At 40.2% G+C, this 14,608-nt stretch overlaps 2 protein-coding genes across 2 annotated transcripts; both read left to right on the top strand.

The window, feature by feature from the left end:
• Positions 1 to 9,554: 9,554 nt before the first annotated feature.
• On the top strand, positions 9,555 to 11,636 carry LOC131007680 (S-locus-specific glycoprotein S6-like). The gene is made up of 3 exons (XM_057934613.1): positions 9,555 to 10,887; positions 11,137 to 11,265; positions 11,381 to 11,636. The coding sequence occupies exons 1-3, from the start codon at positions 9,609 to 9,611 to the stop codon at positions 11,584 to 11,586; spliced, it is 1,614 nt and encodes a 537-aa protein (XP_057790596.1). The 5' UTR covers positions 9,555 to 9,608; the 3' UTR covers positions 11,587 to 11,636.
• Positions 11,605 to 12,905, top strand: LOC131007707 (G-type lectin S-receptor-like serine/threonine-protein kinase SD1-1). Its single transcript, XM_057934642.1, has 4 exons — positions 11,605 to 11,800; positions 11,914 to 12,151; positions 12,227 to 12,377; positions 12,468 to 12,905. The coding sequence occupies exons 1-4, from the start codon at positions 11,746 to 11,748 to the stop codon at positions 12,774 to 12,776; spliced, it is 753 nt and encodes a 250-aa protein (XP_057790625.1). The 5' UTR covers positions 11,605 to 11,745; the 3' UTR covers positions 12,777 to 12,905.
• Positions 12,906 to 14,608: the final 1,703 nt, after the last annotated feature.

The raw sequence follows: 14,608 nt of genomic DNA on the forward strand, positions 1-14,608 counted from the left end.
ATCCGAAGATTATGTCATTGACATAAATCTGAACAAGCAAGAGATCTTCTCCTTCTTTGAGAGTGAACAGAGTTCTGTCCACAGATCCCTTTTTGAAGCCTTGTTCAACCAGATACTCCGAGAGAGTATCATACCACGCTCTTGGTGCTTGCTTCAACCCATAGAGCGCTTTCTTCAGCTTGTACACCTTTTCTGGTCCAGCAGCCTCAAACCCTGGAGGTTGTTCTACATAGACTTCATATGTGAGCACTCCATTGAGAAATACACATTTGACATCCACTTGGTGTACCTTGAAACCTTTGTGAGCTGCGAAGGCTAAGAAGAGTCTGACTGCTTCCAATCTGGCAACTGGGGCGAACGTCTCGTCGTAGTCGATTCCTTCTTCTTGACTGTATCCTTTAGCCACTAGCCTTGCTTTGTTTCTCACAACGTTTCCTTCTTCGTCTTCCTTGTTCTTGAAAATCCATTTCAAGCCAATCACCTTTGCATCGTCTGGTCGATCCACAAGCTCCCAAACTGAATTCCGGTTGAATTCATTGAGTTCTTCTTGCATTGCGATGACCCACTGAGTAGACTTAAGAGCTTCTTCAATATCCTTGGGCTCTGTGGTAGATAAGAAACAGCTGAAATTCTTATCTTCGTTGATGCAGTTCTGATTGATGTCGAAGACGAGGTTGCACATTGATCTCCATGTCTTGACGCCATCTGATGGTTCTCCAATGATGTTCTCCTTTGAGTGGAGTTCAAACCATATTCGATACTTCTTGATCTCTTCAGGTGAAGGTGGGGCTTCTTCGGTCAGAATGGTTCTGGGGTGTTGAGCACCTTCTGGAGCAGGGGTGAGTTGAGCTGCGGCGGCTTCTGCGCGTTCAACTCTAACTTCAGCAACTGGAGTTCCCCCTTGACTGATGCCGTCTGCATTGGCTCCAGTCTGAACTTCAGACCTTTGGTTGATCTTCTGATACTGAAGCATCTCAGTATCTTCATCTTTGCCTGGTCCCCATATCAAGACAGTAGAGGGCTCGGTGTTGTGGATTTCAGCTCTGGAACCTTCAGTGTTTTGAACACACTTTTCAGCTTCTTGTTCCCTGAAACCATCTGTAGACTCATCAAAGATCACATGAGGTGTTTCTTCAACACAAAGAGTTTGAGTATTAAACACTCGATAGGCTTTGCTTGAACGTTCTGTTCCAGAGTATCCAAGGAAAATTCCTGGATCAGTCTTGCTATCGAAAGTGTTCAACCTCTTCTTATCACTGTTGTGTATGAAACACTTAGAACCGAAAGCATGAAAGTAGGCAATCGATGGCTTTCTGTTCTTCCATAACTCGTATGGAGTTCTTCCATGTCTCTGAGTGAGGAAGGAGCGATTCTGCGTGTCGCATGTGTTGTTGACTGCTTCTGCCCAAAACTTCAAGGGGAGTTTTGACTCGGCTAGCATCGTCCTTGCTGCTTCCTTTAGAGACCGGTTTCTTCTTTCTGCAACTCCGTTCTGCTGTGGAGTTCTTGTTGCAGAAGTTTGATGACTGATTCCTTGTTCATCACAATACTTAAGAATGACAGTATTGAGGAACTCAGTCCCACGATCTGATCTGATGCTGATGATGTTGACTTCCTTTTCAACGCTCAGTCTTCTCAGCAGCTTTGGCAGTTCCTCCAGTGTCTCTTTCTTCTTGAAGAGAAAGATAACCCAAGTATATCGTGAATAATCATCCACAACTACTAAGGTGTACTTCCTACCGTTGTAGCTTCTTGGAGTGATCGGGCCAAACAGATCTATGTGAAGTAGATACAGAATTCTTTTAGAGGAGTGTCCTGACTTTGACTTGAATGATGTCCGCGTCTGCTTTCCTCTGAGGCATGCTTCACATTCTTGCTTCTTCTGGAACACAATAGAAGGAAGGCCTTCTACCAGTTGATGTTTAGCAAGTTTGTTGATCGTCTTGAAGTTGAGATGGTTGAGTCTCTTGTGCCATAGCCAATTGAGCTCCAAGCTGCTCTTGCTGATGATGCACATTTCTAGTGGGCTGTCTTCCCAAGAAACGACGTAGAGACTCCCTTGTCTGAATCCTTTCAGAACCACCTTCTTTTGATTGTTTCTAACAGTGAATTCATCCTTCTTGATCTTCACTGTGAAACCACTGTCACAAAATTGAATCACAGACAACAGATTATGTTTAAGACTAGAAACAAAGCTAACATTACTGATACTGGCGTTACCCATGTTGAGCACACCGTAGCCTTTTGTTTCTCCGATTGAGTTGTCTCCGAATGCAACTTTGGATCCAGCTTTCTCAACATACTGAGATAGATATTCTTTGTAGCCCGTCATGTGCTTAGAACAGCCACTGTCCAGATACCACGTTCTGATCGAAGCTTTGGCCTCTTCCTTCTTTTTGTGTTTCCTGACATTGACCTGCAAGGAAGAGTTGCTTCAGGCACCCAATCAAGCTTTGGGTCCTTCGATGTTAGCTCGAGTTCCCTTTGGAACCCATATCTGCTTCAGAGTTGGTCTGGCTGATCTCTTGCGCTTTGTTGAATGTCTGATTGATGTCGTTGGCGCTTCAGGTGGCACATGAGCATTCTTCTGTTGAGAAATCCTTTTGAAGGCCTCACTCTTGTAGCAGTTCTGTCTGATGAGTGGTTGAGGTCTTCTTTGCTCGGCGAAGTATCTTCCCTGAGATACTTGAGTCTTTGCAGACTTTTGGAGACTTGGCTGATGTCCAGTAGCTAGTTGTCGTGGATGGCTCTCGGTTAGTCTGGACTCAGCATTGCTTGGTCTCCATGGATGTTGTTCCTTTTGAAACTGAACTGAAGATGTCAGTTTCTGACTGATGTGGCCTTTCTTCCCCCTGGATTGATGAGGAAGATTCTTCTTGGCTCCTGATGTTCCTTCCCTGATCTTTGACTGAAATCTACTTTCCAGTCTTCTCAGTAGAATGATCTGGTTGGGGGCCTCCTTAGCTCGTCTGAAGCTTCGTGGAGGTGGAACATTTGATCTAGCCATCAGTCTGCGCTTGCGAACTTCATCCATATCATGATCTCTTGATTCTTTTGAGGTTATGATTTCAGAAGGATCGTCATTTGAGATGATCATGACATCCTTTCCTTTGTCAGCTGCAACCTTTCCTCCGATGCTGTTGACCAGTCTTTTCGATGAAAAGTTGCTCATCATGGGAGACTGCATCATGCAGTTCTTGACTGTTTCTTCTAGCTTGTGATTTAGCCTCTTGATCTCATGAGATGCTCTTTCACATTCTGAGTTGGAGATTCTGAGCTCTTCTTCCAGTCGGCTGTTCTCCATGATTAGCTGATCAAGACAAGTTTCATCCGGAAAGTAGATGATTGTCTGATTCTTAGCTCGTTCATCATTGATCTCCTTGTCCATTTTCTGATTCTGCTTGAGGAGATCTTCGAACATTTTCCTCAGCTGACAGTGATCAGTCACGAGCTGATCAAACTCGTCAGTTTCATCGGATGAGCTATCTCCAGATTCTGAGTGGTCTCCTGAAGGCATCAGGAAGTTATCAGTAAAATGAGTTTTTGAGTGAGAGTTTACCTGTGAGCCATTCATTCCATTGTCGTAGCTGTTGTCAGCCACGCTTTCTGATTCGTTGGCCATCAGGGCTCGGCTCTCATCATCTGAGCTGGAACTGTCGAAGTCGGATGATTCTGATGTGTCCTTGGAAGAGTCAGCATCGTCAGCAACCATCGCTTTCTTCTTCGAAAAGCTACGATCTTTCTTAACTTTCAGTTCTCTGCGCTCAGCTGGAGTCAGATTAGGGCATTCATGTCGAAAGTGCCCTTTCTTTCTACATCCAAAGCATTCCATATCTTTGATGTCGTAAGCGGCTGACTTCCTTTCTCCGCTTCGATCTGTGGAATGTCTAGAGTTGCCTTCTCTTTCTTTTCCTTTGTAGTGCTGCTTGTGGAACCTTCTGTACTTCCGGAACTTGGACTCCATCTTGTTGAATCTTTCAGTCAACAAAGCATATTGACTGAAGAAGTCCTTTGGGTTGAGTTCCGTTGGTTCCTTGATCTGCTTCTTGCCTTCTCTGGTTGAGGCCTTCAGTGCCACTCCTCTTGAGGTTGATGGACCATCTTCGTCTGATCCTCCAGCCTTCTTGTTACCAAGATTTCTCAGAAGGTCGAACTCATTTGCCATGAGATCGGAGAAAAGCTTGTTTGTCGGGAGCTGACTGAATTCTGGCTTATGTTGATGAGCGACTGAGTAGATCTGCCATTCTCCACGTGGCAGTGCTCGAAGAATCTTCAGGTTGATTTCTCGTTGAGTGTATTTGTCTTTGGAAATGGATTGAACTTCATTCTAGATAAGATTGAATCTCTGTTCCATTTCCTCGACAGATTCATTCTTGAGCATGAGGAAGGAGTCGAACTTCTGGCAAGCTATCGATAGCTTATTCTCCTTTACTTCCTCGGAACCTACGCACATTCTTTCCAGAATGTCCCACATCTCCTTTGCAGTTCCGCACTTGATGATCTTCATGACATGCTTGTCGGGAACAGTGCCGGAGATGATGCTTTTGGCGAGGTTGTCTAACTCATCTTGCTTCCTTTCTTCTGTGGTGAAGTCTGCCTTTGACTTGGGCTGGACCTCATCGTAAGGATCCTGATGGAGATCATTAGGAACCCTTTTTACAGTTTCGGTGATGGTGATCGGTCCGCTGGTGATGACTTCCCACATTCGGCAGTGTTGGGCGGTGAGGAAGCTTTCAAGCCGAAACTTCCATATGTCGTATTTTTTAATACTAAACATAGGTAGAGAAGATAATCTGTTGTGGTTAGTCTCCATCAAAAAAGAGAGAACAGATAACAACAGATAGAACAAATAGCAAGCACAAAAAGAAAGAGTAGAACTTTTTCGAGACCTTTAAGAAAAAGGATCTAGTTCAAATAGAACCTAGTCAGATGCAGATAGTTCTTGCGAACAACCTGCTCTGATACCAATTGTTAGGTCCTGAGGGTCTCGAATAGGTGTATGGGGGGGGAATACACCTATAGGCTATTTTTGACTTAATCTACTGACCTCAATCAGAGGGATCTCAGTCAGAGATCAAAACGAAACTTTGCACGCAAACAAGGACTTTTGTTTTACTGAAATCAGTTTTGACCAACAGGGTTGACGACTGATACTGAAAGCTCTTCAGTAATGAATTATCAGTTAAGTTACTGGAACTTAACTGATCCAAGTAAGGGCTTCAGTCGTGTTTGTAAAGATAGAGATGATATCACTCTTCCTTACTATCAGAGGATAGTTCAGTCAGATTGATATCATACGCAGCGGAAATTAAACTTAGTTTCGTAACAGCCTCGGTGGAGCAGGTTGTTGGATTAAGGTTTCTCTTTGCTGTTATTCAGTGTTCAGTTTTATCAATTGAAATAGCACAAGTAAGAATGTAAAACTGAAAGCTGTAAATAACACAGAGACTTTTACGTGGTTCGGAAAAACCCTTTCCTACATCCACAGTTGGTTGATCAGACCAACAATCCACTCCGCAAGTGCTTCACTGGTGCACTGCAAACCGTACCCGTGTGCTTGCCTGGTGCACACAACCGTAAACTGAAGAAAACCCTTCTTCAGCACCCACACACCTCGCGTAGGATTTCCCTGCTAAGCACACCTCGTGCTCAGACTTTTCACTCAGAGTTCAGAGTACCTTCCTGAACTCCGAACCACTCAAACACTCTTATGGGGAGGAAGTTTGAACGAGTGCCAACTGTACTTACAAAGAACAAGTTCTTTGAAGCAAGTTTGACCTTTGGCTTCTGGGTAAACAGATATATGCCTAGGGTCTAAGAGAATGTATGTAATCAGCAGTGACTGATTTTGGCTTTGGAATTCTCTTCTTCGATTCAAGCTTTAGGGCGGTTAAGCTTTAGGCTGAGTAGCAATTTTGGCAGAGCTTCAGCTTATGTCGTTGAATTGGTGAAGGTTGAAGTGATCCTCGAGCGCTATTTGTAGGAGAACTCTTGAATAGATCCGTTGGCATAAATCGTCCTCAAGATTTCTTCCGTTGGAGAGCAATTCGAATTTGGGCTGAGGCTTCAATCTTCGAGGTTCCTTGTCTGTGTGGAAACGACTCTCTTTGATGGACAGGAGATGTGACATCTCTGAAAAGTAACCACCAGATAGGAATGACCTCTGCAGAGATAAGATATTCTGAGATCTCTGCATTTAATGCGGCTGTACTTGTGCGTACGTGGCTTCCTCTGAACGTTGGAAGATCAGTCCTAGGAGGAATGTTCAACTGATACTTGACTTTAGTATCAATCCTCTGCGCATTAAATAATCAGTCTTCAAATGATTCTTCAACTGATACTTCAGTTGGTATCTGCAGTCTTCAGTCTTCAGTCTTCGTTCTTCAGTCTTCAGTCTTCAGTCTTCGACACCGCAACTAAACTAGAAACGAACTCTAACACTTGAGTTCTAAACGATTCTAGTCTATTACATATAAGTCCTATGAATTTTGGTATCATCAAAACAAGGGTTAGGATATTCCACAAGGTTCCCAACATAGTCAGGTAAAATTCAATAGTAAAATATAAGGGCCTATATGTATTTGAAAATAACTATATACTTAGGAATTTCTTTTATAAATCCATTAAATTCTTTGATCCAAAATAAATAAATAACTAAAAATATTTTCTCATGAAAATCCAACGGAACATAATTAATAAAATTAGCCCTTAAAAATATATTATAGCTAAAGTCTAATTCAATAATTTAAGTTAAAAGTCTGAGCCCAAATATTAAAGGCGAGAGAAAATTAAAATTGCCCACTTGTTAAGTTTAAAATTAAAATTGCCCACTTCTTATAAAAACTTGATTCTATGCTCAAAACACCTAAATTACCCTTTATGTTTCAATCAATGTACTTGCAAGACAAAAAAGTCAGTTGTCGGAAAGTAGTTTGCCGTTCAGACAAGGTTGCTGCCCGGGTGGCAAGCTACTTTTCCGGGCGGCAACCTCAGGTGGCAACCTACTTTTTCTTACATTTTCTTACATATTTATACTTGTGTCAGAAAAGTGCAAAACTTTACACAAAAAATAATGCAATTTGTCATACAAGTACGTTTGGGATGTTGACATGAAGGGTAATTTAGGTATTTTGAGCATAGAATCAAGTTTTTATAAAAAGTAGGCATTTTTAATTTTTCACCATAAAAAATTCACAACCAACTATATTGCTAGTTGTGAATTCAAGTAGTCATGAATTTGAGTTCTAAAGCTTAAATTCACGATAAACAATATCTCTACTTGTGAATTCGCGTTTTAAAACTTGAATTCACAACTAACAATATTTATAATTGTGAATTAGCGCTTTAAAACTTGAATTCACGACTAGCACTATTTTTAGTTGTGAATTCAAACTTTACAACTCAAATTCACGACTACATGATTCACAACTAAAATGAATGTTAGTTGTGAATTCGACTAGTGTGAAGGCGCTGATAATTTTTAAGTTTTTTATATGCAATGATAAAACGGTAAGTGTGGCCAATTTTTAATTTTTTTTTTATCTTAGTGGCCAATTTTCAAATTTTTTATCTTAGTGGCCAATTTTTAAATTTACTATTCCAAAGTGGCAATTTTCGAAATCTACTCATTAAATAATACAATAAAATAATTTGTGTGTGATCACAATATAACTATATAGATTTATTGTTCTAAATGAGACGGCTCAAAATAACAAAGGGACAATATCAAATAGAACCGAAGGAATATTATTTTATTTTCATTTGATTTAAGTTTGGGGAAGAGGAACAAAGATTAAACTATAAACTTTCAGTTAAACAAAATCTATCTATGGTTGAAATGTCTTTAAAAGTACCAACTCACAAAAAAATGTCTTTAAAAGTCTAAATAAATTTACACAAATACTCCTATACAATCGGTTGCACCGTGCAACTGATTTTCAGAATGACACTGCTTCATTCAGGAAATGACACTTGAATATTTTTAAATGACACTACTTCAACATACAAATGACACTTGAAGATCTTCAAGTGTCATTTGTATGTTGAAGTAATGTCATTCAGAAATCAGTTGCACGGTGCAACCGGTTGCAAGGGAGAGTGCCACATAAATTTATTGGAAAGACAATAATCATAGTATAACAAAGCAAAAATTCAACAATATTACTCCCTCCGTCCCAGGCCAATAGACTCAGTTATTTTCGACACGTAGATTAAGAAACTTACTTTTCGATAGGCAAATAATGTGGTCCACTAAAAATTAAACAATTAAGTGTTCCCTTATTTTTTTTTCTTAATCTCATTTGATTACTTTGTTCATTTAAACATTCAACATTAAATCTAAATGCCATTGGTGGCGGAATTGAAAAACCAAAGGCAAAACATAAGAAATTTGGCAAATCATCACTGAAAAAGTCGTGGTCAGGCAAATTTCGATGAACTGAAAAACCAAAGGCAAAACATATGTAATTAATCCATCCGAAAACATAAAAAAGATGGCAGAAAATGCATTTCTTCAACTAAAAAAGACACCCGTCAGAACCTTCTTGCTCATTTAAATGCATAAATCCTTCAACAAAAGATTCAGCAATTAAGAATGAAACAATTAGCAACAAAAACTCAATGTAGATTTTACTTTGCTAGTTCTTCTTCAAGCTTCAACAATTCAGCAAATTATGAAAGAGAAAATTCTCGTCCTTCTACTAAATCAAGAACCCTAAATCAAGAACTTAGAAATCAAACTCTGAGAAAGAAAATTCCAGATCCGCAACCCCACCAAAAATCAGTGGTTTCAGCCACTACATCGTCTCCCTCACCAGATCCCGATGTACGAGGCGGATGGAGGTGGTGGAGACCGAAGACGCGGTGGAGAAGGTGGAGGGTAGAGGTGGTGGAGGCGGTACACGCGGTGGAGGTGGACAAGAGTGGAGGGTGGAGACAGAGGATGCGGTGCAGGGTGAAGACGGTAGAACGCGGTGGAGACAGAGAACATGGTGGAGGCTGCTAGGGTTTGCGCTGCTAGAGACAGCGACAGAGGTAAAAGAAAAAGGTGAAGAAGAGGCGGCTTGGCAGAGGTTCTAGAATCTGGAGAGGGAGAAGGCCGCCATGGCCGAGAAAGGAGAGAAGGAGAGTGGCGGAGGTGGTGGAAATGGCAGCGACGCTCGTCGTTGAGTGAGAGAATGGAAAAGGCGGAAGTAGAGAATTCCACAATGAGAGTACATTTTTAGAGTTTTAATTAGGGGTGTATATCTCTTTTAATTAAGTAATTATAATTTTAATTAGAGCCCTAATTATTTCAAATTTTAGACTGGGCCTATTGAAATGTAACGTCGCAAAAAACGAAAATGAGCCTATTGAAATAAAGGGAGCATATACTATTAGTCAATGTGGATGCTATTGTCAGTTTGTGTGGAATGACAATAAACAAAAGATGGATAAGTCAAATCTTAAAATACAATGCTTTATTAAATCAAACGTTGAATATAGTTAATTTTGGTAAATTTTTATTGTATTTTATTAGTTCTCATATTAAGAATCCAATTCTCGCATCATTTATCCATCAAAGTCTTCTACTTCATCTTTTTTGGTGACTAAATAGGATCGCCAGGAAAATGGCGTCTTTCTATTTCACTGCAATTCTCAGCTCTTTGGTTTACTCCATCGCGTTTCTCAAATCAACCACTGGAGCAGATCATTCACTTTTCAACAACCAAACCCTTGCTATTGGCCACACTTTGGTTTCTGAGACCCAAGTTTTTGAGCTCGGGTTTTTCCGCCCTGGAAAATCAGCGAATTTGTTCTTAGGGATATGGTACAAAGCCATACCTGATACAGTAGTTTGGGTTGCAAACAGAAACAATCCCATCACTGATTCACAAGGAGTCGTCTTCGCAGTTGCTGGAAACGGCACTCTCCTTATAAGCACAAGTGGAAGCGTTATCTGGTCGGCGAATCCATCAACGGCGGCATCGCGTCCAGTTGTACGGCTCCTAGAAACTGGAAACCTAGTTGTTGTGGACGAGGCGACGGAGGAAGGCTTCTACATATGGCAGAGTTTTGATTTCCCCACTGACACGTGGCTATCAGGGATGAAGATGGTAGATGACCTTGATGCCGGCGTTAGCACGAACTTGACATCATGGAGAAATTGGGATGATCCTTCACCCGGAGATTTCTTCGCGAAGATCGAGAGCCATGCCATGGGTGAGATGGTGATGTACAGAGGCACAAGGAAGAGATTTCGAACTGGAAAGTGGAATGGCATTTATTTCAACGGTATGCCTCGCTTCCGCAGTACTGTCCCCGCAACTGAATTGATCTTCAAAGAAGAGCGGTTGATATCTATCAAAATGCCTTATCAAAGCTCAATTATCGTACGAGCAACATTAGACGTATCTGGCTCAATACTCCACTATATTATGAATCCAGGGAAGGATAGGTGGAATCCTGTGTACCCGTTTCCACGAGACGAATGCGACGAGTATGGTTACTGCGGTCCCAACGCCATCTGCGCGGTTGAAAAGGCACAGAGATGCGACTGTTTCAAAGGATTTTCCCCCAAGTTTAGGAAGGAATGGGAGCTTCAAGACTGGTCTAATGGATGTGGTAGAGTTAGGGCGTTGAATTGCGAGAGTGGAGATGGCTTTGTAGAGGTTAGAGGGGTGAAGTATCCTAATATGCTGAGATACTGGTTGAATACTAGCATGAGCCTTGAGCAGTGCAAAGCTGAGTGCTTGAAAAACTGTAGCTGCACCGCGTATGCTCATCCATACATAAGTAATGGAGGCAGAGGCTGCTTGATGTGGTATGGGGATCTCCTTGATGCCAGAGAGCTTCCTGCAACACATGTTCTGCATAAAATCTATATTCGCCTACCACTTTCAGAACTAGGTAACTATTTCTATCACCCTTCTACATATTTTCTAGCTTACATTTTCTCAGGTAAACAAGAGAGTGTTAAATCTGCTACCCTTTATTTATACGGAAGAAATTTGTATGAATATGAACAAGTGTGCATTTATCTATACGACCTTCTCACCCTTGTCTAGTGGCTAGCCCCCTTTTTCTCCAACAGCAGGAAACCCAAAAAACATAACAGAATGCCTCAATATTCACTGTTCTTGGTGATTTTGCATGTAGATTTTAACTCCAATTTGGAGACGAAGAAAGCGCCAACAAATTTAATACTAATATCAATTGCTACTGGAGTAATTGTCTCGAGTTTTATCAATGGAGGTTTACTTATACTGACAAGAAGGAATAAGCGAGGTAACAACAATGACTTGTGTAGTGGATTACTCTTGAAAATTCTGTTATAATGTTCAGATTACGCAGTCAACCAGACCCTGAGGCATTAGTTCTTTTGTCTTTTCACGCTTCATAGCACTAAAGAGGAATAACGAGGATATAGAATTGCCTTTGATCAAAATGGCAGCTATTCTAGAAGCAACAAACAATTTCTCCAAAGAGAACATGATAGGATTAGGAGGTTTTGGTCCTGTTTATAAGGTAATTAACCTTGACACATTCTTCAACTTGAGCATTGCTTCTATTTTGCAGACATACTTACTCCTATATTATGATGCATAGCAGGGCAATCTATCAGAAGGAGAAGAAGTCGCAGTCAAAAGATTGTCAAAAACTTCGGGGCAGGGTCTTGAAGAGTTCAAGAATGAAGTCGTGTTGATTGCCAAGCTTCAACATAGAAACCTCGTCAGGCTTCTTGGATGTTGCATTGAAGAAGAGGAAATGATGCTAATATATGAATACTTACAGAATAAGAGCTTGGATAATTTTGTTTTTGGTAGTGGCCAAATATATCCCTCATCCTTTTTTTGTTTAAATTCAACAAATTTATCCTACCATTTAGTTGACATGTCAGATGTTGATACTCATAAAGTACTCGATCATGTGCAGATCAAGATCGAAGGAAAATTTTGACATGGCCTAAGCGCTTTGACATTATCATGGGAATCGCAAAGGGACTGCTTTATCTCCACCATGATTCCAGGCTCAAGATTATCCACCGGGATCTCAAAACAAGTAACATTTTACTAGATGCAAGTTTAAATCCAAAAATATCAGACTTTGGCTTAGCAAGAACGTTTGAAGAGGATCAATGTCTATCTAGAACAAAGAGAGTTGTTGGAACATAGTAAGTTTTCTTTCATCTCATGAAAGCACATTGCTATTTTCCATGGTGGCCTAATGATTGATTATTTTTATGCAGTGGCTATATGGCTCCAGAATATGCATTTCATGGGAAATTCTCTGTGAAGTCTGACATCTATAGTCTTGGAGTGGTACTGCTAGAGATAATAAGTGGGAAAAAGATAAGAGGATTTCAATACAACGATCATCATCATAGCCTTCTAGGCCATGTATTCCTCTTCCTACAAATGTTTGTTGATAATTGTCATATGAAAAAGTGTGTTTCAGAGTATAAACTTATCCAGTGGAAATTGTGGCAGGCATGGATGCTATGGAAAGAGAAGAGCATTATGAAAATGATGGACGAATGTTTGATGGCAACATGTGTTGAATCTCAAGTGACGAGATGCATACATGTGGGGCTATTATGTGTTCAAAATTTCGCAGAAGATAGACCAATCATGCCATCAGTGGTTTTAATGTTAGCAAGTGATGGAGCACTCCTGCCTGAACCTAATGAGCCGGGATATTACACTAACGGGAGTTGTAGCCCTTCACGAAGCTCTAAATCACCTTGTATAAAGTCCGAGAATGGCACACTTACCTTTACCGACTTGGAGGCCAGGTGAGAGATTGCTACCTAATTGCTCTAATGTATTTGAGTTCCTAGATCAGCCACCTGGTTGGTTGGAGCTTCTATGTTTATGTTCAGATTGAGAGTTGTATAATTTGTAGATGTAAGATAAATTACAGAAGTTCAAGTCTAGAAAGATAGATCAAAAGATAGCATATGATTTGCTAGTTTGTTTCTAACTTTGGTCTTCCAGCTGTAAATGTTTCTAAACTCAGAACTATAATTTGATCAATATTTAAAATTCATTCACAATGATTAGCAAGCTTGGTGGAATCAAGTTTAGTCCGACAAGATCGCTTGGACTTATATATAGTGTTATCGCATGTTACTTGTGTATTTCTACACATAACCATCATTAAGGAGGCACAACATTTTTCAGAAAAAATACAAATATTTATGCATTATGATAGAGTTAAATGCCTCATCTGGCCTCCAAGTCTGTAATGGTGATGGTTGCATGCTTTGACTCATTTCTCGGCGACGTAGAACTTGGTACTTGGGCGAAGCTTTCTTCCATAAAAAATTCAGGCACTTTGGGGTCTGCCAGGATTGCAACATCAGTAGCTAACATTAAAGCCACTGATGGCATGATTGGTCTATCTTCTGCTACATTTTGAACACATAATAACCCCACATGTATGCATCTCTTCACTTGGGATTCAACACATGTTTCCTTCAAACATTCGTCCATCACTTCCAAAATCTTCTCGTCTTTCCATAGCAACCATGCCTGCCACCACATTCACCAAGCTAAGTTTGTGTATTTTTCTTATATTGCTAATAATAGATCAAAATTATTTGGCTACATGGCCTAGGAGGGTATGATTGTGATCCTCGTGTTTAAATCATCTGCTCTTCTTCCCAAGCAATACCACTCCAAGACTAAAGATGTCAGATTTCACTGAGAACTTCCCGTCACTTGCATATTCTGGAGCCATATAGCCACTGAACAGAATTCTCCATCATAAGATCGCCATGAAAAATGACAAAAAAAAATGATATGATAAAAGAAAACTTACTATGTCCCAACAACTCTTTTTGTTCTAACAATAGACTGGTCTTCTTCAAAAGCTCTTGCTATGCCAAAGTCAGAAATTTTTGGATTTAAGTTTTCGTCGAGTAAAATATTGCTCATCTTCAGATCCCTATGGATAATCTTCAACCTGGAATCATGATGAAGATAAAGCAGTCCCCTTGCAATTCCCATGATGATGTCAAAGCATTTAGGCCATGTTAAAAGCATCCTTCGCTTATGATCTGAACATGATCGACTACTTCATTAATATAAGCAATTCAAATATTTGCTACAATAAACTTTAAGGGAGCGTTTATTTTTTAGGATGAGTTTAGATAGGTAAAAGTAGTATAAGCTAGTTTTGTTTGATTCATGTCCTATTGAAATGGTGAGATTAGAGAAATTCTAATAACGAGAATAAAAATATTAAGCCATGTATTTTATCAATCATGAAAAATAAAGAGAGAACAAAAAAAAGTTTGAAAGATTTAACAGACAGCACCAGAAATAAAACAATCGAGGCTCTTATTCTGTAGGTATTCATATATTAGCACCATTTCCTCTCCTTGAATGCAACATCCAACAAGTCTGACGAGGTTCCTATGTTGAAGTTTAGCAATCAACTTTATTTCATTTTTGAACTCCTCAACACCCTGATTTGAACCTCTCGACAATCTTTGACAGCGATTTCCTGTCCCGTAGATAACTTGCCCTGCTTGATCATGTTGGTATACATATTACCTTGTAAACAGACCCAAAACCTCCAGATCCTATCATGTTCTCAGAGGAGAAGTTATTTGTTGCTTCCACAA

Source organism: Salvia miltiorrhiza, chromosome 2 (genome assembly GCF_028751815.1).
Source record: "Salvia miltiorrhiza cultivar Shanhuang (shh) chromosome 2, IMPLAD_Smil_shh, whole genome shotgun sequence".
NCBI classification, from domain to species: Eukaryota; Viridiplantae; Streptophyta; class Magnoliopsida; order Lamiales; family Lamiaceae; genus Salvia; species Salvia miltiorrhiza.

Excerpts from the sequence above, each read along its gene's own strand:
- LOC131007707 (XM_057934642.1), top strand. The coding sequence starts at position 11,746 with ATGATGCTAATATATGAATACTTACAGAATAAGAGCTTGGATAATTTT. Across the intron at positions 11,801-11,913 it reads CTTGGATAATTTTGTTTTTG|ATCAAGATCGAAGGAAAATT; the intron begins GTAGTGGCCAAA and ends GATCATGTGCAG. Across the intron at positions 12,378-12,467 it reads ATCATAGCCTTCTAGGCCAT|GCATGGATGCTATGGAAAGA; the intron begins GTATTCCTCTTC and ends AAATTGTGGCAG.
- LOC131007680 (XM_057934613.1), top strand. The coding sequence starts at position 9,609 with ATGGCGTCTTTCTATTTCACTGCAATTCTCAGCTCTTTGGTTTACTCC. Across the intron at positions 10,888-11,136 it reads CCTACCACTTTCAGAACTAG|ATTTTAACTCCAATTTGGAG; the intron begins GTAACTATTTCT and ends TTTTGCATGTAG. Across the intron at positions 11,266-11,380 it reads GACAAGAAGGAATAAGCGAG|CACTAAAGAGGAATAACGAG; the intron begins GTAACAACAATG and ends CACGCTTCATAG.